The sequence below is a fragment of the Netta rufina genome, assembly GCF_964035555.1.
Source record: "Netta rufina genome assembly, chromosome: 10".
NCBI lineage: Eukaryota > Metazoa > Chordata > Aves > Anseriformes > Anatidae > Netta > Netta rufina.
This window is the reverse complement of record NC_140133.1, coordinates 20,056,766-20,080,126: the sequence shown is the minus strand read 5'-3', so window position 1 is coordinate 20,080,126 and position 23,361 is coordinate 20,056,766. Positions and strand designations below refer to the sequence as shown.

The 23,361-nt window shown below is 39.6% G+C and overlaps 1 protein-coding gene across 1 annotated transcript in view; it reads right to left on the bottom strand.

The window, feature by feature from the left end:
• The window catches only part of CHL1 (cell adhesion molecule L1 like), a gene marked incomplete at both ends in the record, with an annotated part of 51,813 nt that extends 31,373 nt beyond the window's left edge, over window positions 1–20,440 (bottom strand). The window contains 8 exons of the mRNA XM_084292464.1: window positions 809–993; window positions 3,323–3,443; window positions 5,380–5,427; window positions 7,018–7,188; window positions 8,207–8,329; window positions 16,886–17,076; window positions 18,108–18,213; window positions 20,350–20,440. Coding sequence (XP_084148590.1) covers window positions 809–993; window positions 3,323–3,443; window positions 5,380–5,427; window positions 7,018–7,188; window positions 8,207–8,329; window positions 16,886–17,076; window positions 18,108–18,213; window positions 20,350–20,440 — 1,036 coding nt within the window. The remainder of the gene's footprint in view (window positions 1–808; window positions 994–3,322; window positions 3,444–5,379; window positions 5,428–7,017; window positions 7,189–8,206; window positions 8,330–16,885; window positions 17,077–18,107; window positions 18,214–20,349) is intronic.
• Between the last annotated feature and the right edge of the window lie 2,921 nt (window positions 20,441–23,361).

Here is a 23,361-nt window from a genome sequence, read left to right as displayed (position 1 = left end):
ACCAAGTGCCTCTACCTGCACTATTTGCAAGACACCTGTTATGAAGGTACCTTGGCTGATTTCATTATTCTCCTTACTTCCACTGGCAACAAATAAAATAAAATAAAATAAAATAAAATAAAATAAAATAAAATAAAATAAAATAAAATAAAATAAAATAAAATAAAACAAAATAAAACAAAATAAAACAAAACAAAACAAAACAAAACAAAATAAAATAAAATAAAATAAAATAAAATAACCACTCAGCTCAAGTTTTTCCAATACAAAGCTGATAGCAGAACACACAGAGGAGGGCAAGAGAGGAGTGGTACTATAGGCATTTAATTTTGATGAAAATCAAAGATAGAAAACTGAGATAAACAGACCTCTGATCTGGCCTGGTATGGCCATTTTCATATTTTTTTTAAAAGCAAGTAGAATAATTACATCTTCTGGTCTGACTTTCAGATTAATACAAGACATTTTGTCAATATCTCTGCTTGAATAACTCACATCTTAATGTATTGGATCTATAATTCTTTCACACATTTGTACTTCTGCTCAGTGGTTTGTAAAGCCTTCATGGTTCAGGAAAAAAAATAACAAAAAAACATTAATTCTATTCAAAAACAAAACAAAACAAGAAAAACAATGCTCTTTTCTGCCAGCTTCCCAACACTACAAGGCTGGCCCTACTAGCATAAATTGATACAGCTGGTTGAGGTTTTGGATCATCTGAAGTGATATTAGCAAAAGTTCTTATTTACTTCCCACTGACTACCTTTTAGTGTTCAAAATAAAAAGTTTAGTAAAATATACTCCGTACCTTCCACATGAACATGGAATTCGTGTTTTGTTCTGCCCATGGGGTTGCTCGCCGTGCACTGGTAAGTTCCTTCATCGGCTGCAGACACTTGTTCTATCTTCAGGATCTTCCCAAAATTTTCTTTTACTGATTTGTCCTTGGGCAAATTTCCAGTAACTTTGACCCAGCTTAGATGAGGAGTTGGGCTAGTATCAAAGAAAAGAAAAAAAAAGATTTTGAGTTGCATACCAGGATGCTGTTATTTACGTTACAGGTTTCATTTTAGCATTCTATTCTTTAGTTAATAGAAGCTATATTGCAGGCTATAGACTATTGTTAGTCTATACTGTTCCTTGATTTGAAGGACCCCTATGAATAAGTCCTTCACAGCCAAACCCAGGCTGTGGCACAAGACTGCATTCCTTGTAAACACATTGGCATTAACTGTGTCAGAGGGAATGGGGTGTATATCGTCCGACTCCAAAAGGGCACTTGAGGACAGACAAGGAGGTAAAGACTTCATTACAGTGACTTCACTCAGTGCCCTGCTGGGTTAGGAAGATGTCCAGCCATTGGAGTTGGCTGAAAATGTTCTTACATGTTTAGAAAGCAAGTGGCAGTGACACAGAAATTCAGGACAGACTGCTGCATGCACAGTCCCAGCTGGGATTCACGACCCCGACACCATACACTGTGTCATATCTGCTTACTCTTGTGTCCATCTGTCATTGTGGCAGAATGCCCAGGCACAAGCCACTCAAAGCCCTAGGTACTAAGAAATCATGGTTTTCCAAGAGCAATAAGCATAACAGTACAAACGTCCTATTTCCTGCAACAGTACTTTTCCCGCTCTTGTACCAAAGTCAGGCACTGTGTTGCCTCGGTGTTGTACTGAGGCAATGCCCTCCTGACACCGGTGTTAGTCAGAATATAAGTCTTCAGAAACAACAGATTGGAAATGTACTTATTTCCTTATTTTGCAGTTGGCTGCCCCTGATATTAGTTACTTGAAATCTGGCTCAGTCTATCTGCTTCCGTGATTTGTGGACATTTGGTTGGATGGATTGGCAGAGATATAGGCAAAGCTGATCATTTTTCTGCTGGAAGTGGGAAATTTAACAAATATTTTATTTTTTCTAAATGCTGTGGTTTCAAAGGGTTTCCATGGAAAAATATTAATTCAATGAAAGAAGCTGAGAAATAAAGTTCCTCCTGAGAAGAGAAGCTCTCAAAGAAGTACTTTGTCTTCTTTCAAAAGTGACTACTTTAAAAAAAAAAAAAATGCTTTTTGTTAGAAAATTAAAAAAAAAAAAAATCCTGGAAAAAAAATGAATGAAATTAATATATTTTGTTTTGACTATAAACAGTTGTGTTTTTGTTTTTTTTTTTTTTCTTATTCCTTTCTCTTCTTGTATATGGTATTAGTTCTTGCACATGAAAATTTATATTTGTATATTTCCATGGTGATTTGTCTATTCAGTACCTTGACAACACTGTAAACTCATACCCATGGATTTGTGGAGGTTCATGGGCCTGTGAATTAGCTTGATGGGCAGTGAATTAAACAAGGAAATGCTGCAACAGGGAACTAAAACTCACTGCAGATACTTGGAGCAGATCCAGTAGAGACAAGTAATTCACCTTCTCTCAAAAGATGGCAACCAACTGCAGAGGCATAATCTTGCCAGCCCAAATGAGCGATGCCCTTTCAAGTCCACATGGAAAAACAAAATGTCCTAAACATGTTTGTTCAGGCAGATAAATATCCTGATTTTGGAATTTTATAGAGGGGATAATTGCACAGCCTTTAATATGAGTTATCTCTCTGCTAACCACAGTCTGTGTTCACAGACCTGCAGCTCCACAATACAGCATGAGAGCACAATAATTTAAGACTCCATTTAAGAAAAAGCTCTATCACAAATAAACCAGAAGCAACTGTGCTTTCATTGTGGGTTTAGTGGTTGCAGAGATTTTCGCTTTATCCATTTCTCTGGTGGCAACTCTTCAAGGGCGGACTATTGCATCTACAAGCAGATAGTAAAATTGGAAAACTGGACTGAGGGCACAGTGGGGCGTATTTCTGCTCTGAGCTACTGCAGCAGGAACAAGGTCCAGAGAGGTACTCACATCTTCACTGTGAGGACTGCACTTAAATCATGTATTAGCCTTTTGCTTTCTTTACTTACCTTATATTGTCCTGTTACTTACAATGAGGAACAAAATTATTCTGATCTCATTTCCCAGCACATACCATCTGCTTGAACCCTTCCCTGTATTATTAGAGTGAGCATATCCTCACTGAAATATTCTGCCATGCTTAGGACAGACAGAGTCACAACTAGAGCTGTCAAAACTCTGTGCTGCTTTACAAGGAGCATGCATGCTCTAGAAAAACTTTACATAAAGGTTCAATTTAAAACTGAGCAGGTATGTACATACGTTTTTAGGAGAATAATTTTTAACTTAGCTTTTTCATTCCTCAGTTATGTTTCAAAAGGTGAATAAGTCTGTGCATTATTGTGCGTTACTCACAGCCCTTCAGCAATACACTCGAGTAGCAGGACACCTCCCTTGATAACAGTGACTGATGAGCTACTTCCAGCAGATTCAGGAGGGATCAGCAGTTTGGGTTTTCTTTCCTTGATAAAATTTGCTAAAATAAAATAAAAATGAAATAAAATAAGTTAGATATGAAATCTTAGAGCCTTTGCTTATCCCTCAATACTGCTACAAATATTACTCCTGTCAGAAGGCTTCTGACATCAATTTGTAAATTTTCTTTCTGATTTATATGATTTAAGACCAATCCAGGACTCTCCCATTTCTCCTTCTTACAGTCAGAAAATAGATACAGTAATAACAGCAGGCAGAGGTACTAAAGAAGCTTCATTTTCTAAGGTTTCAGGTCCTGAATTCCAAACATTGGCCCCTTTCTATCATAAATCTTGGCCAATTTTTGATACACTGGCCATTTCAATCACTGACCTGGTGTGCACTGTCTTTCTTAGCACCTTTGCTCTGCATTGACTCCATCATCTTTTAAATCTCAGATGGAAACACATCTTTCCAAATTTAATACCCTACAAAATTGTCCATCTTGTTATAATTATTAAATCTACAGTAATGGAGATACAATTTGTATCGAAGACTGTTTAAATAATAAAACAAGATTGACCTGCATTTGATTTCAATGGACCATTTGTTCCAGCCGCCCAAACAATGGTTTCACGACAAAATATGCATAGAGTTAAACGGCTATCCAGTTATCACTATAATAACAATTAACATGGTAATGAATGTCCCCAAATGGTAGTACTTCTACAAAAATAATTCCGGATGATTTGGTGAAATGCTACATACATGTATATCTTTCTGGAAAATCTTGTCTTTTTTTCACCCCCTTGCTTTTTGTTTCTACAAACCAATGTCACAAGTGCTCCAAGCTGCAGCAGAACACTTTGGTGCCCCTGGGCATGCTCACCTGCTTTCCATCTGCCCCTCGCCACCTGCTTCCAAAGGCAGGCAGGCAGTCCCCCTCCCAGACACAAGAGTTCAGGCATTTCTCTGAGGCATAACCATTTTTTGGTTTGTCAGTCTCTCCACACAAGCCCTGCCTGTTCTGCTCACAAATGGCAGCAGCCTCCATGGGCAAAGTCTTGAGGATTTATCAGTGCTTTGAGCTATCTATCCCCAAACAGTTAGGAAGGACCCTCTTTTCAAAAACTCCAGCACTTGTCCAACAGAACAAGGTCTTTTGAGAGTTTCAAATATGGGATCTTAAAATTAACAGACACTCTCAGGAGGAATTTAACTAAAATAAATCAGCATCAAAAGTTAAATATGAAAAAACAGACTCTCATTCTTAAGTATTTTAAGATGAAGTTAATGGGGTGGAGAACTGCAAGAATAACCACTATCTGCCTTCTGACTTATCCACATTGTCTGCATAAACTTCAGCATTTTCAGGATATGGCTCCACAAAGAAGTAGACACAGAACAAGGGGAGACATGAATCCCCAGGATGAGAACTGCTTTCTTGGAGTGCTTACCTGTGGTGCATATCAAACAGCACAGTACAGAGGCAAACCATCTCACACTCACCCTGCATACAGCTACAGATGTGCACAATTAACACAGAGCAGCTAAAGCTCTGCAAATCCAAGCCTTAAGCTCGCCCTGGAGTAATGCAGCCCCAGGGTGACCTGTTAGACATGAATTCATGGTTCAGAGGACAGCAGCCTAATGCCAGCATCTTCCTCACCACCAGAGGAAGATTCAGAGAATCCAGCTCCTGTTCTGAAATGATAACACAAGAAACCCAGGACGCCAGTCTCCGTCCTTATATTACATTATGAGATGCGAATGTTTCTTTCTTGAGTAAGAAGACCTCTTTGTTAAAAATCCTTCAATCTTCTGTCAAAAAGTACAAGATGAGCAAATTGTACTCCACGGACCACTTAAATCCATCCCATTGCAATAAAAAGTCTTTTGTGTTTTTTTTTTTTTTTTCCCCTGAGCAGCACCTCACATTTCATTTCAGCTGGTAGCTTCTCAGCTTAAAGGCTAAGTAACAGATGCATTCAACTCACCCTTAGTAACCGCAGCATTAGGTGAGCCTGAGTCATTAGCATGCTTAACTGAAATAAATAAAAGTGACAACCAAATACAAACATGCATAGTTGATATAGAATGAAAAGAAGCAATAAAGCAACCAAAACAAAACAATGTCCCCCCCAATAAATATCTGCCATAAAAAGAAAAACAAACAAACAAAATATAATGTAAATCAACAGATGAAAAATGAATTCCTGAAAACAAAGAAAGCCTTTAAATATATGCAATATTCTGCAAAATACTTCAAGGGTGATATAATCATCCTACCTATCAGGTGTAATAAAAAAATAAATAAATCACTAAGCTTGAACTATCTACCAAAAAGATTTTTATTATTTTTTTTCCAGCTTATTTTTTCTTATTTTCTGTGTATTTTTTTTAATATAGTTCCTCAACAGAAACTTGGCCTGGAGCAGAGGGGGCAGTCCCCAGCTAAATTTACAAAACCTTGCAATTGCACACCTCACTTCTACGCTTGCACCCGGTCTCAGGAATTCGATGGCAACATGCAGTCACTGCAGTCTTTCCTTCAGAGGTCTCTGTATCAAACCCTGCCCCATTTTTCTCTAATCTGCATGTGCATGGGTGTGGGACTGTAAAAGCTATGAAGGGCAACATGTCATTTTGCTATTTGCCTCACAGTTATTATCCCAAGATATGGTTTAAGCAAGTATTAAGACATACAAACCCATTATTAATCCTTTATCTTTTTATCCCAACAAGAAACTCTCAAAATCATACATTAAAAATCAGGCTTTCATTCACAAAGAAAAATCTCCTTTGCTTTCTGGGCTACATAAGCCCAAAAGGTCAGAAGCATTAGTGAACCAGAAGACTGATATCAAGGGCACAGGCAGTCTCAGCTCATGCTACGAGCCTCACCAGAATTTATTACATCCAAAAGAGATTGAAGAGAAAAGGGTGGCTTTCTCCAGCTGGTGTAAGCTGCCTTAGCTCCATCACCTCCTGCAGGGCCTTGCTGATTTAATGCAGCTGAGAGTGCCCCAAAAGCAGCTTGTCCTGCTGCCTTGGGCCATCACAGAAGTTGCTGCTGCTTCTGAGGTCCCAACAAGGGATTTACAAGGCTTGCTGCTGACTAGCATCTCGTTTTTCCTTGAGGAAAAGGGGAGGGACAGTTGTGCCTTCTATTTTTTGTGACACGTGGTGAAAGCAAAGGCACAGAGGTCTCCAGGGCTGAGCCTGCAGCCTGGTCCTTGGGCACTGTTCTTCCCGACCTCACTGCTGCACCCAGAGCAAACAGGCCTGGATCTAGGGACAGAGAGACCACAAAGTCCTCGAGACCCCACTAAAGTCCCATCAGAGACCCACTGGACCACCAGAGAAGCAGATTTCCCTCATGCACCATCATCTTTTACTGTAGGGAAAGCAGCAGAGAGAAAAGGCTGCTTTGGGGCCCCAACATATACAAAAAGCTTTTAGCCCTTGAATGTAGTGCTAGGACAAGGTTAATAATGCAGGAATAAGCACAGTATCATGCTTTTTCTTCAGAGGGAATCGCATCAGAGGCACAGGGCACACATCTGCATTCACTGTTGCCTGGGGAGCTAAAAAAGAAAAACAGAAAGCAAGAAATAACCCAGCCACAGACTTACAACGGGAAACCTTCAGTGTCATTGGCATTTTCTGTACAATCGTCCTCAGTCTTGGAAACGCTGCAAAGCAACAATAATCACTTCGACTGTCATTTTCTTCCACGTTTGCGAAGTAGAGATCTCCCTTAAGGCTCATGGAGACCCTTTCATCTTGCGGAATGTGCTGCAAATCTAGCAAGAAAAAATAATTATGATATGGTAATGATACTGAGCTGCTTCACCAATATGACTACTAATGCTCTCCTGTCATATGTTTGCTTCCAGATACAGAATTTAACTTTGACGTGAAAGAGGCAAAAAGCCCAGCCCAACCCATGGGTTATTTATCAATATCCTATATACAATGCTGAGGGCACAGCTCCTGCTCAAGTCAAAGGAAATGACCAGCACCTGTCCCTGATACAAAGGCCTGCGGCAATGCTGGTATGGAGGTCACCATTTGCAGATGTCCCCTATGGCCAGTCTCCCAAGCACTTTGCTCTTCTTTAACTACGGATGAGGGCAGGACAGAATTAGTATGGACCAAGGATGCTGTACTGTCTCATTGTTGATCCAGCCAAATGCAGGTCTGCGCTAAATATGTATGTCAGGAGTAGCGAGGCTGCCTCATAAGATCAAAGGTTTAATCTGGCACCCTGTCTCTGCAAGTACTTGGTCAGTGTCAGAAACAAACCCTTCATGTCATGGTGCTACTTTGCTGCTCAAGAGCCAGAAATTCTTACAGAATACAAATGCTGCAGATGTGACAGAAAACCACAAAGAAACAGTTATGCATACCTGGGACAGAAGGTTTTTTTCTTAACATAAATTAACCATTAGTTTATGTAAAGAGGAAAATAGTAATGATAGACATAATAATATATTGACACATTTTACTCTCTACTATAAATGCAGTAGGCCTACTTACTGGTAAATTTACTTTATTTACATTTATTTACTGACATTTAAGCTTTCTGATATTTAATATTTAATAATATATTGCACCAATGTACTCTACAATTTAACTTTGAGTTATGTAAAAATATAACTCCATTCCCAATTTTTCAATTTTGTTTTCCAATATCCAGATCTTTTTCCTAAGCATTTGCATAATTACACTCCCATCAGTTATAAATCTGTAATGAAACTGCTCTGGAAGACAAATGTTTTGAGTCTCCTTGTATGCATTGTGTGCAAATTGGTTACTTACCAATATTCATCCAATAGATATGCAGAGGTGGGATGCCTTTTGGGGGGTTACAGTGCAAGATCACAGAATCACCATGCTCTACATCAAGGGGCTCAATTTTTTCCTTCGGGAATTTTGGTACACCTGTACAAAAGCAAATAAGTTCCTCTTTTATTGTTACCCTTTTGAAAATTTCCCCTTTAATATGGTCCTTAATGAAATATTTACCTTAACATCATCTTTTGCATTCTCTGCCTTTAGTTACTACCATTTTTTACAAGTGATACAGGTTAAGATTGTATTCTACTAAAAGCAAGATTTTTTTGCTAGCTTTATTCATTCCTGAAGTTTAACATTTGTCTGTGATACCCATGAGGTTTGCTTACGATTTATTTTAATGCATTTATTTTTAAATGCTTTCTACAGTTCATTTATTTGCACTAAGAGGGACAAGTAAAGGCCACAGAGAACTGAAGTGGGAGTCAGACATGGGCATAGAGAATAGGGCACAGGTGGATCCCTGGAGATACGAGATCAATCTGGGAGTACAGTGTCTTTTGGGAAGTCCTGGCTAAGCAGTAGTTCCCAAGAAGCCACTGCAAGTCAGTGCAGTTGAGGACAGACACCAGGCAGCTATTCTGCCTCGTGGCAGGAGTCTTTCTGTCTCTTATCCCTCTCCTGAATTAGATGAATTCTCCTGAATTAGATGAATGCTTCTGTAAAGACAATATTGCCTCCTCACCCCCTCGGGTGTGAATTGTCTGCTGTGCAGACCTGCAGCCTTTCTCAGCAAGGCACAGGTACGGGCTTTGCACAAAGGAATACACAGGGGTGCACAAGGGAGATATTATTATTAAATATAGGTTCAATAATTCATGGATTGAGGACTTGATTAACACCTAGAGTAAGCAGACTATTCGAAGCCTGAATGGCGTTTGGTAAATCTGATCAACCTGGATGGTCTCAGCAGCCCAAAATGCAATTGGAGCGCATCCGAGCAGAGAGGAAACTGAGACGAGCTGAAACCCACCCCAAACCAAGCACTTGGAAGGCTGCAACTCAGACATTTCTGCAAAGAAAGTAGTCTGCAGAAAGCAACCACTCCTTAAATGAATTTAGCTAAGACAGTTTCTGGGCGGACACTGTCTTCTGATTTCATTCCAGGCAAGTTTAAACTCGTGAAAGTTTCAGTTCAGACAACCGCATTAAACAGTAAAATTAACAGCAATTAAAAGCTAAGGAATGAAAGCATCCTGGCTGTACAGAGCCAACTTGGCACAGCAAATATTGCCATCCTGGTGTTCGAGTCATAAGAAGGAACTCTGATAGCAAATAATTTAAAACATCAGTGGTCCAGCAGCACTGCATGATAGCTGCAGTGTCACACAGCAGAAGTCAAACCAAAGAAAGAGGGCGAGAAGCATAGGGCCAGGACTCCGAGGATCTTTTATTCATTTAGGATTAGTGAACACAAAAAGAAGCAATCCCTACAATGCTGATTGCCTGAATGTAGATTGCGCATAGATTTTATCACCGGAAGGATTATTAATGCAATAGGAATTCTTAGGAGAAACAAAATGGAGCTAATGAGCATAACACATTCTGTAGGTGGTATTTCAGATAAAGGAGGGAACAATATGTGCAATAACCTATAATCCTCAAGCCTTGGAAAGTGCATCTACTGACTGCAGGAGAGGGGGAACATTTTCCAGTAGGAAAAAGCCAATTTGTTGATCTAAAGCTAGCTTACTTTTCCCAAAAGAACACCACTCTCAACAAAGGTAAGAAAGCTGGATCAGGTGAAAGATAAAGGATTTCTAAGGGACTAATACAACAACAGCAGGAGGCCAGCAAATAGACCAATAAGGAGATTACTTATACAGGGCATTGGAAACTTTTATTCAAACCCATTTTCTGCCTCATTTGGCAAAACAACAAAACATGGGTCTCCAATATCCCAACTGCGTGCCATAGCCACTGGCCTTTTCAGTCAGTTTCTGTTGCCAATAATTAACTAATTATGCGAGAAGATAGTAATTCCCACCAGAAGACAGTGAAAAATCACTGTCTTGGAGTCAATAGCTGGTAGTGCAAGTATTCATCTAAGTGTGTGGCCCAAATGTCCACTTTGGTCCCTACTAGGTGAAGCAGCACCATGAATTTCAGTGTCTTGTGTCTCTAATAGATACCTGAACCATGAGGTGGTCGGGGCTCCTGTTTTTTTTTTTTTCCGTGCTGTTTTGTTTCGTTTTGTTCGTTGTGAAAAACATTGAAAAACTTCAATTTCCCCTCAGTGTGTAATTTGGAGTGTTTGTTGTGAACTCTTAAAGTTTTGCTAGAGAGGAAAATTCAATTTTCATAACAAATTTCTGAGTCAAACGTCCTGACAAACATATTTACTTGCTGGTGCCCCATTGGTCTCAAAGACTAGAAAAATGATTGCTTCTGAATTCTGCATGAGGAGATTTATTAAGACTAAGAAGCTAATATCACATTAGGTTTCAGCTCTTGCCCATTAGTCTTCAATACATACATGCAGGCAACATATTTTTTTACCATGCTCCTCTGTTTTAATTAGTGGACATTTCAGAATCAATCACTACTGATTTGTGGCCAATCTCAGAAACTATCACAACCAAATTAAGCTAGAAAGTACCATACAAGATTAATAGTACTATGAAAATGTTTAATACTGTATGGAGTTATCAATGCAGCACATGGACACTGTAAATTTACAACCAATTGATCTCTTTGCAGTGATACCACTAAAAGTGTCGTGTCAATCCTTCATGCAATTCCCAACACACAGATATAATGAGAGGCCACAGCATCCAGCATTGCTCCAAGTGTTACATCACACATATCCATAACACAGGGGAGAACAAAGTTATTTAATGACTCTGAGAAATGCTTGCTGAAGTACCAGTTGGAGGACACTCACGACACAAGCAATCAAGTGGCATGTGTGAAACAGCCACAGGGAAGACAAAACACCTGACTTCAGTTATGGAAAATTCTTCTAAAAGCATACCGCGTTATATAAAGTTCTTAAAAATTCTTGGGAAAGGCGTCACTGCCCAAGTACTTTTTTCTGCCAGGGCTCAACCTTGAGTGATGTACAGCACTCAGAAAACATAATCACAGTGCTTTGACAGTGTGTAAACCATGGAAATGAAATATTTTCAGTTTCCAGAATAATTTGTGTAAGGAACCAGGCTCTGTTAATCCCTGGGGTGACTCAAAGTTTAATGACCAAACCATACTTGAGATTAGGCTGAAATACCACTGACGAATTAGTTTGGCTGAGAGAAATTTCAGAAAGGAGACTGGGTCAGGTCACTCCCTCCTATTTCTTATCTGTTCAGAAAATGCAGTATCTCAATGAAAAGCAAACAGGAGGGAGAACAATACAATGCAATATAAAATCTGAATTTGAGTTTAGCTGTATAGAAATATGGCAACCTGAGTCATGGTACACTGGCACCAGCAAGATTGCTGCAGATTTACTCATGTATCTATTAGCACATTTCATCATATAGCTTAGTTCCTGTCACACTGCTACAACTACAGTTGACTTCACCCAACTATAAATATATTGAGGATGTGAATTTACACCAGTTAGAGAATTGAGTGCATTCGGTCTGGTATTCTATATGTTTCTGGGAAAAGCACTGAGAAGTTGAACTGAAGGGAAAGGTCTTCTGCAAGTAACTGTAGAAGTCATTGGGACCACTGCATCTTGTTCCTACCAGCATCTGATGTAAAATACGAGTTGGCTCATTATGATAAGTCAGTAATTAGTATGTATTTTGGGAAATCATTGTAGGAAGACACCACTGTATGTGAGGTCTGTTTTTATGACTTTCTCTGTGTACATTGTTGGAGATGTGTCCTGTACTAGATGGATGTTTAGTCTGATCCATTGTGGATGTGAAGTTCTCCCCAACTAAATCTCTAAAAGATATAATGGTGAGGGAAAGTAGAAATAGTCAAGAAATGTCTACATCCTGGAAATTCCCAGCTCCTCTGAAACTTCAATTAACAGCTAAGCAATTTGTTATACATATTTATATCTTGTGTGGTGAACAGTTAAACATATCAAAGAATTAAGAACATCACTTACAATCACCAGCTACATGAGTTATACTGAATGCAGCCTGGCAGCTCCCAATACGCATCTCAGTACATCAATTGTTAGTCTGGTCCATGTTGTACAGGCAGTAGTTATATCTGTAATTTCCACTGCAATCTTTGTACAGTTTATAATCTGCTTATTTACAGGGTTTGTTTGTTTGTTTGTTTTTTTAACTGCTGCATTACATTGAAAAAGTGATGAAAGTCTGACCATCAGCAAGACCATGGATGTCAGTCCACTCACTCTCAATGAAGTTTTTATGACAGAATCAGTGAAGTCTGTTATTCTGTGTAAATCTCTCTCTATCATCCTTTCCAAAATGATGGTCACTAGCAACAGTCAGAGTGATCCTGATGATTTAGTTGGCCAGAAAATTTGTCAGATGTACAGGTCACTGGTTTAGGAGGTAGGAAGTTTTAGTCCCACTATGTGAAAATTCTCAGCAAATTTCTCTCTTTTGTTTTCTGTTCTATAAAATGAGTATGCTCTACTGAATGCCTTCACAAAGTGTGTTACTGAGATCTCTTATTCTAGTATTAACTCAATATCTTCTGATTACTTTTTTTTTTTTAATTATTATTATTACTTCTTATATTAATATAGGCTTGGATTTCCTTTGGAGTGTGAAACTGACACCCTTGCCTTAGCATAGGCTGCCCCTGTACAATTTTATGTTCAGGCTAGGTTTCCATCCTCAGATCTTTGGTCCTTTAGAGCAAAGTCTTTAGAAATCCTGAACATAAATTTTAATGGTCTACCATGAACAGTCTTTTACACTACAGTTAATTAAAAAAGTTGAAACCCTACTTTTTCTCCTTTTTCTGGCATTGGGCCTACTCAGTAATTCAAGCAATAGATTCTCTAAATACAGGAGGAGGGGAGCTGAAGTCTGTGTTCTCACCATTTAAATTCATTTTCATTCTGCATGTATCTGGTAACAATCTGGACTTTGTAAATCTTGACAATCTTGATACCCCATTTTCGCCACTCTCCCTAATGTCATCATGTAGGGGAGGTGTGGTGTTTTCATTATGTTGGTGACATTTAGCGATCATTTCTGCTGACATTTCTATTGCTTTCTTGGAATGACTACTGTGAGTAAACAGTCTTTTGTTCTCCTTTTCAGCAGCAACCTTCCTTTCCTTACAGACTCGGTATTCTACTTCTGTGCAGTGGAAAAGTAATTTATGAAAAAACTAACCTAGTCTGACTTGCTGGGTTTTCTTCACTTCATTGGCATAGTGACTTGCCAAGTAGCTTAAATTTTACTTGAATACAGCTGGCAAGGCACTGCAACCTCTGCATCATTATCATGAATGCATGTAGTGATCTCACATGTACCAGTCTCCACTTCAAAACTTGTGGGTGAATAGAGGTAATTTTTCCCAAACTCTTCTGTGTCTGATTGCTTAATTTACAACAGTTCTGTACACCAGCAGATCTCTTTCACTTGAGCAGAGCTGTAGACTATCCAGCACTTTAGAAAATGAAAGGTGTCTTCTGTTCTCCCTGAATCCTGATTTAATTTGCAGTATCTACATTGCACAGTTAAATGAAAGAATTAATGGCAGAGAGTATGAATAAAAGTAAATGCGCCTTAAAAGGTGTGGGAGTTGGTTAAATACCTTTAATATATTACCTGCACAATCTATTTATTTTCTGGATTTAGAACTTTGCATGTGGTAACACTGAAAATCCTCTCATATTCATTAACAAGCAGGTTTGTAATTTCTCAATTATTTTTTGGAATATTACCACCAGTATATTTAATATCTATTTAAGCTAGTATAGACAATTTTTTCTTCTAATGAAAAATTATCTGCCTTAGATACTTATTCAGCAGTCCCAGATAAAAACATCAACCAGTTCTTGTTTTCCCTTTTTAAGCATCTCGTCTGGTTCTATTGCAATGGAGTCCTGGGGTGCCAGTGCTGCTGCTGGAGGTGACATACTTCCACTGAAACATGACAAAGAGGTCTTTAACTCTTCTAACAATTAATGAGTCTGAGACACTTTGCTTAATATAAGAAGCATTAACCCTATTGCCCTGGCCAGGCTCCAAAGTAAATAACTATGTCCTGTCCAAAGCTCTGAGTGTCTGCATCGCTCTCCTGATCCTGCCTGAAAATCCAGTTGTCATCTGGTACATAGCTGCATTGTTCTACCTGTGGAGACAACGTAGATTACTATTTCAGTAAGTTTTAACCTACTGTCCTAAGCCTTGTGCAGCTCTCCTGCACCAGGAATGCTAGTCCTTTAAAGCAATTGCAAGTTAGTGGAGACAAAACAATATAGCAATATACATGCTCTTAATAATTCCTTACCAAATGTCAAGCAGTAGGGAATATTACACAATACAGTGCAACATGAAATTAATTTCCCAAGGAAAAGAAAAGGAAAAAAAAAAAAAAAAAAGAAAAGAAAGAAAAAAAAAAGAACACATTAAACTAGCTAAAATGAAAATAAATCTTGCCTTTCATGCTCACAACAATACATTTACACATTATGCTTAGCAGCCCTCCCACAGGAACAATCCCAGCCCCTGCGATGTTTTTTACTTCTAGCATGACCACAGTGCAACCACTCCCCCATGCCTGGCTGTGCCTAGAGTACTTCTCAAAATTATTTACAATGACAAAGACATGCTATAAATGATTATGCATGTTTCTTATAGTCCATTTCATCTGTGCTGAGTTGCTAGACATAGGCTTTTATAGCCAGGTGGCCATCTGTCAGTGCAAAGCATTAGAAGACAGTGGGAATGCGTCCCTGTGTGGACATACCAATTCCACGTGTTCCTGGTGCTTTCAGATCCTTTAGTACCAACATGTTGTAGGAACTTAGAAATGTGTGATCAGTCGGAGACTGAAAAAAACCTCCCCTGCATCACTGGTTCTCTCTCACACACCTACACCACATATCTGTGCTTACCTTCCTTCATCACATAGACACTAAAATTCCTTGTCCCTTCTACTCCACTGGGAAAGTACTGCCTTAAATTTCCCTCTTCTAACTTCATGAATGTCTATCCAGAATTTATGACCAATTGTGTCTTTATTGTCCTCAGCTACTCCCAAAATACAAGTGATCAAATGTCTTGGTACAAAGCCACTGTAGCAACATTGTCCTAACCAATTCCCAGCAAGATGACCTTAAGCTTTTTACCAGTAAATTTCATCCCACTTCCATAACGCCAGTCCTGAAAGTCACCCAACTTCCCCTTTGCCTTCTATGCTAACGATGGAAGGACATATTTCTGTAATCAGTGATTTTAACAACTATATCTTTGAGATAATTTCCCATTCACTTCCAGGACTTTAATATTCTCCCCTTAAGTATTTATATTTATACCATACCCTGAATGCTACTGACATCGGACTAATGAACTCACAGTTGAATATATCACTTTCTCCTGAGTTTTCAAACATTTGCATCACCTGCTGTTTTGCAGTAATATGCTACTATTTCTTCCATCCTCCCCGAGCTTCTGATTTTATGCTCCTTGCACTGAGATGGAGGCCATACCGTCTTCTCAATTTCTGGTCACTCAGTCAGGGTTGACAAGCTGAAATATTATAGCCTTATGACTCCTAGCAGCTTTCACTTTCCAATAAACATTTGGAAAGTAAAAACGTCACATGGTTCCTAATTTTTTATCAAATACATTTCTCTAGTATTAGGAAGATGACTTCAACTCAAAAATTTTCCCCAAATTTATTTTCTCAATGAGATTTAATTCCAACCATTTTTGTTTTCACTGACAATGACTTCCTATTCCTTTATTGTTCACTGTTTTTAATGCATCCTTTTCATGATTTCATGATTTATGCCATTCTTTCTTTCTTTCTTCCTTCCTTCCTTTTTCCCTACCTGTTTTCTCTCACCAAATATTTTATTTTCTATATATTGATGATGTGCTGGCATCAGCTCACACACAAATAATGTCTGGCTAGATTAGGTAGAGAATTTATCAGACTACAATTCTCATGAATATTTATGCTTTCTTCTTTACAGCAAGAGCAAAATATTAGAAGTGGAAGCATCACAAGAGGAAGTAGAGGCTTTAAGTAAATACAAACTAGAAAAGAATTCTTATGGGTTTTATGGAACAGGCAAAGCAAGTGCTTTATAAAAGCCTTTAAATAGTCAAGTCAAAGCAAATAATTATTTTGTCATTGAACACCCAGTTCTTCTGAGATGGCTATTAAAACATTTATACTAATTTACCCACTAACCCCTTCCTCTAGAAGCAAACTGTGTTAGAAGATACATACACAATTTACTCAGTTGCTTTTGTGTTCATTAAAGGTTGTAACGAGCATCAGTATCAGCACTTGGAAACCTGTAAAACCATTGTTGTTGTCTGAATGCCTGAACTCGGATTTTGTCATTCAGATTTCTGGCCTCAAAAATTGGAATGAAATAAACATTACAGGTAGGACAAAGTTTTCCTTCCAGTATTCATCGAATTACAAACCATACATGTTTTTCTATATATTGCATTGGTAACTTTCCATAGTTTTTCATCTTAAAAAGCATAATGAAAGTAAAGCAAAAGCCCTTACTTGGAACAATTAGTTCAATTTCTTCTGACATGGCAGTTCCTAGTGCGTTGGATGCATAACAACGATATTTCCCTTGAAAATTGCTGATGATTCCATGGTTCTGAATCACAAATGTCCCAGAGTTGTTAAATGTAATTATCCTTGGATCAGACAATAAATTGAATGGTTTTCCATCCTTAGTCCAGTTGAAACTGAAAAATAACACAAGTGTTAAAAGGACCAGTCACAGTAAAGTGCACTACAGTACAAAACCACTGGTAAGTATCATTCCAACACTGCAGTGTCAAAACAGGTAAAATAAAAATAAAAATAAATAATAAATAAATAAATAAATAAAAGGAGGTGGAATGTACACAGTGCTGCCATAACTTGTGCAAGCTATTGGGCATGTCTCTGTTACTGGACACTTTACCATCACCAAATCCAGGAGAAATGGAGTAGACTACTGAGGTTCTCCTAGTCTTAACATCAGACACATGGTTTTGATGTTACTGGGGTGTGATTGTGATGAGTGCCTAAGTATTGGTCATAGCTCAGGTATCTCTGACCAATAGTCAAAGGAAAAGGAAATGAAGAAAATTTAAGATATAAATCTCCATTCATAAAGAACTTTAAAATGATCAAACATTTGATATTAACATAACAATTGCCTTTTTCTTATCAAGTTTAATTTTTTTTTTTTTTCTGCAACAAGAGGAGGGGAAGGATTAAACAGCAAAAATGACATGCAAAACAGTTGTTACTACAGCCAATACACCACCCAGTGGTGAAAGTCTCAGGAGGAGCTTTTATTACGTTATTTTTATGTTTTTATTAATCACAAAATGTATTTGGTATTTTTAGGGTTGCTGTGGAAAAGGCAAAAGACCCACTGCAAAACCCCTGTCTTCTGCAGCATAGCCCAGCCCAGGTCATGTGTATCATGGGGTGAACTTGGCCTGTGATAGAGAAGTGAAACACCACCTAACAAGAAAAAGGCGTGTTAATATCTAATCATGTAGTGAGTGAAAGAAGAAAACAAAACCAAAACAGAACAAAAACACACACAAAAAAATGGCTCAATGGTCTAAATGGAAACACAAAGTTTAACCTCACCTTGCAATTACGAGCCAGTTCCTGTACACCACCTGTTCCTTTCCTCCTCAGAAAATGAATAATGTTTGAAAAAAGCTAAAAGCAAACCCAATTTCTACTTAGTTCTCCAGGTGAAAGCAGTACTTACGTGGGCTGTGGATTTCCTCTAGCTTCACATTTAATTGTAAAGTCCTCATCGAATGGGTAGGCAACCTGGGTGTGAGATTGCTCCGTGATTGTTGGAAGCTGTGCAACTGAACACAAAGAGGCAGCAGATTAAATCCCTTTCAAGCAAAACTGATGAAGGTCTTTCTTTGAAAGGGACAATATCAGAATTGCTTTACTGCTGCAAAGAGCGAGGCTTGCTTTAAATAAAGGATGACGATCATCATCTTCCTGGCATTGACAGCACTCTGCTCCCAAATCTGCACACTTCTATGCCTCAGCAGCATGAGCTGGAGCACTGACTGCACTTGGTCATGCCCTCAGTGAGCACTGCTGGTGTCTGCTTCCATGTATAACCATCCCATCCAGACAGAGAAGAGAACCTTGGGCCATGCTAATGCCAAATCCAAAGCCAAATCAGATCTGGAGTCTAGGGCTACAGCAGGACTGACCTTTCAATAACCAGCTGCATGCCTGACAGTGCAGCTCCCAATGTGTACCACACACTTGTTTATAAACACAGCAACTCAACAGCCTGTGGCTTTCACCATATGGAAACTTGTTTCAGTAAGAAATTATGAGGCAGAACTCACCCCAAAAATATCCCCCATGAAATAAGCCCACACATGTATGAATATCTTGGTTGTCAGCACTATCTTGCCTCCTGTTTATTCCATGGTGAAGTTAATAGCTGTTTTTTTTTATACACAGATTTACAGACACAGATACATACGCATGAATTAGCAAACTTCTGTCTCCATCCTGGATAAAATTACAAGGAAATCTATCGGCTGCACGGATGACTTAATGCACCCTCCAGAGCAGACGAGCCACTAGCAGTCCCGCAGTTACGCAGTGATGTTTCACTAACTTTTCTTTTCCTAAGGAAATTAAAGTGTTGCAAATGTCTGTGTAACAGAGCTGCAGAAAGGAGGATGCACCCTGCTGTGGAGCAGGGGATAATAAGATCATCATATTGTTATAGGCAGCCGTGAAGAAAATTAACATCTTTGGTTTCTCTTTTAAGCCTAAGAAGCTCAAAGCTGAAGCAAACCGGGGTATCCGGGGTATCATACGATACCATGTGGTCTCAAAGCCAAGCACTTCCAAACCCACCAGCTCCACAGATCAGCCATAATTCCTTTTTGTTAAAGCATAAAGTGCTTCATTAAAGCACAGAGGGCTCGATGTTTGTGTGTGTGTGTGTGTGTCCCATGTAGGTACTTAAGGACAGTGGTTGCCCAGACAGTTTGTCCTGCGCTTTTCAGTCCCAGCTCCACTTCTGCTCTACTCGAACACCAAGAGCCACTGTGGCACCTTCCTCTAAAACACTTCCATCTACTTCACTGGTAAACAAGTTCAGGTAGCTTTAGGAAAATATGCTACAAACCTGCTTGATAACCATCTCCTTTGCAGCCAGGGCTCCTGGCAGCATACAGCCCACAGCAGGCCCAAGCAACGCACTGCAGAGGGTCCATGTCCTGCTCTGAGGCTGCAGCACCCAAAAGTCTGCAAAAAGCTTACGCTTCCTTCTCCTTCAGCATAGTTCATCCAAAACCCAATACTGTTGAATTTTGTTGTACCCAAAAAGCAAACAGTAATCCTCCTGGTTCCCCTGGGCTTTGGTATCCCACTGGCTTTCATGGGGTTGTCCCATACGAGCCTTATCCCATATTTCCCATGTACCGAACACACACCAGCCATGTAAAACAGGCAGTTTGAATGCTTCCCTGTCAGAGATGGATAAAGCCAGTGCTCCCCAGGGTGGTATGTGAGCCATAGGAAATTCTTCTCTGGGGACTAATGTACTCCCTGAGACATACACCTGTTCCTTCTTCAGACTGAAATGGCAGGTTGCGAGACAAGTAAATAAGGCTGTGTGTACATCAACCCAGCTTCAGGGAGATTTAGAGCCAAAATGAGGAATCTACGTGAAGGACAAAGCAGAACCCTCAGAGCTAAATGGTGCATTGGATCTTGAACATCAGATAGATGTTATTAGACAAGTTTACTGCTGCATTTAAACAAGACCAAACAAAGTGGCTTATATTTTTATCACTTCTGGATTTCCCAAAGGCCATGTTATGGCAGAATTAAATTCAAAAGGAAACAACTGAAAAGTAGGATTTAATATTTTTTTTCTTCAGGGAAAGGTAAAAATGAAAAAAAAAAAATAGGATACCAAAACAAAACAGCAAAGTGTTCAGTAAATAGCTACAACTCACCTGATAACGGTATTTCAATAGCTGCTGCCAAACTCAGTACAAAGAAAAACAGGCATATGGTGATCCTTTTTGTGCGTAATAGCATCTCCATCACTCTTCAGTAAACAGGGAGTCCAAACAGAATGAGAGATACCTTATGCTTCCTCTCACCATCAATTCAAATCAGATGTAAGGATGGGAAATTGGACGTCTAGCAAGGAGAAGAAAGAGCCATATTAGCTTGCAATATTAACTTGGTTTTAACGAGGTTACTAAATTAAAGCAATGCTTCAGGATTTGCAGCTAAATTGCACAAAGTGGTACAGTTTCCTCTCCTCTCCCCCCACCCCCTGGCTTTGGGAAGACTCTACATTAAATCTCTAACAAAAAATACTTGCAAAAAAGGTACATATCAATTATAGCACAGAACTATAATTATTTTTTGCTTTGCAATTAAAAGCAGGTATGGCTTAAAACATGGTATATTTGTAATCATTCCAGTTCATAAATTTTACTAATGAGAGTTGTGCAAGTTGGAAAGTAATGTAACAGACCTAATGAGAGAAATTTAGTACTTTAATGACCTTACTCATAAATCTCACATGTCTTTTATCTTTCATTTATGTCTAAAAAAGGAGGCTTAATCCAATTTAGTTCATTAATAAGGACCAGAGCATGAAAACTCCACTTTTGCTCTATAATCCCAGAACTACTGCAGGTAGGTTTTACACAATCCATTGTACATAATTAGGCTCTGCATTACAAGGCAAAATTGCCAGGCACCAGCCAAAGAAGAAAAATTTCATCTCTAATGAGTGTTTAAGTGCAACTCACAGAGGAGTAAAGGAGAGAGAGCCCTAGAAATGTAGGAACATGGAGGGTTTCAGTTATGAGCACCACTTGCAATATCTTGGTGAAATATTAATGAGCGCATGGTGTGCTACCAGGATAACTTTTATTCCTTCAACCTTCCCTGGAAATCAACATCTTTGAGACAAAAATCCCTGGTTTAAGATTGAAATTGGCCAACGAGAGGGCAACAGACAGACATGATAATCCCATAATCCTCATTTGTGTAGAAATGAGGCTAAAAAACAGATGTCTTATAAGTATCTTAGGCACCAAGCATTCACTGGTGGAAGAAGCTGGCTGATCTGCTCAGTGCTTTGCTGGGCAGAGATGAACAGCACAGACGGGGACAGGGACCCACTATGTGCAGCTAAGGCAGCATCCAGTAGCAGCAGCACACTGGTTTGTGGCAGTAGAAATTTCCTTTGGCTTGATTCGTCCTAGTTTCCTGACTTGTGAGGAAGAGGCCCTTCCAAAGCCCTGCCCAGTAAAATCCTTATTCCCTGCTGCAGCCCAGTGTGTGGTGGGCCCACCCACCCAGCTCCCCCAGGTGCCGATACCTGATGCCTGCACAGCCTCAGCCCACGTGGGACTTCCTAGCGCTCAGGCCCAGATCTACTTCTGGAATTTACAGTGACACAGAAGCTCTGACAGCAATCCCCCAGCCACACAGCTGCAGTTTCTGTTCACAGAAGTCCGACCAGGCTTGCTGCTCAGGTGAAGCACTGATGGCAGCATGGTCCTCTTCTTCCCCCACATGCTGCGGGCGCTCTGGGGCCTAGAGCAGCAGCCGCTGACATTGCAGAAGGCAGGCAGCTTGCTATGGCTGCAGACCGAGGAACGGGGAGTTTCCTTTCACATGAATGGCAAAAAACATTGTACAGTTACAGATTAAACTCAAGGAAAAAAATGATGGCCCTCAGCGGATGGACAGGTGGAGACATTCCTCATCAAGCCAATAACCAAACTTAGGGTGATGTGCAGACAGGGCCAGCAGGCACCACGTGCTTTGTACAACAGTCACGGTTTGGCTCTCCCACTGAACCTCAGGCCCACAGCTCAGCTGAAATTGCCAATTCCCTCACCAACTCACAGACCTTCTCTCCCACCTCCAGCACCCGAACACCCCTCAGTCTCTTCCTAAATCACTGACCCCAGCCATCTCCCAGGCTCCCCCATCCATCCCAGCCTCGAGCACTGCCACATACCCAAACAGGCAGTGCAATGCTTCGCTCCTATGATTATTAAACCCCAAACCAAAATTTCTCATCTTGTGCCAGTTCCTAGCAAATGAACAATTTATCTGCTTAAGCAATTTGGAGAAATAAATGAGGTAGCTGCACAAGAACTTGGCAGCAAGGGGCGGGTTTTGGTCTCAGTAGTGCCAAAGCACAGCACTCTCCTGGGGGCCAGTATATGCCAAATAAAAACCTGCAAAATCTTGACCTTGGTAAAAACAACAGCTCTGCTCTGCAGGGAGCTGGAACAGCCCTGCAGCTTGAGTTGGATACCTGTCTTTTTTTTTTTTCCAGGAATCCCAAATTCTCCTTTGTTCTCCCTAGGAGTGAGCTGCAGCATCCCTTGCACTGGGGTGGCAAAAGCTGATAGGAGAAAACCTTTCCTCAGCACGACAAACAAGAATGCTACAAGAAACGTTACATTACTGATCCCTTCTCCTTTTTCCTTTTCCCCCTCCTCCCTATGTTTCCCTCTTCCGTCAGCCTCAGGCTTAAGTCAAGTAATTTGAATTCACTGCAAATACTTATCTGTAGTTCCTTACCTGCAATTCATTATTTACTGTGCTGTTTGGCTAATAGTAAATACTGATTGCTCTAAGGACAGCTCATTTGTTTGTTTAATGAGCTGCCTTTTACTTACAGTGAGCGAATCTTTCAAAATATCAGTATTTGTAAGGAATGATGCAGTTCCAGATTATATTATTGTATACCATTGCTCCCAGAAACACACAATACAAATATTGGACAACTAAACAGCAAAAGTAAATAAATAAATAAATTCCATTTATCTCATAAACCTAGTGAACAATTTTCCCTACATGTAATTACTGCATTAAAATTGCTCATAAACAGTAGCAGAATGACAGCCAAAATTCCCAGATTAGGGGTCTAGTGCTTCCAAGAGAAATTACATTGTACTATTAAAAAAGGCATCAATCTCAGCTAT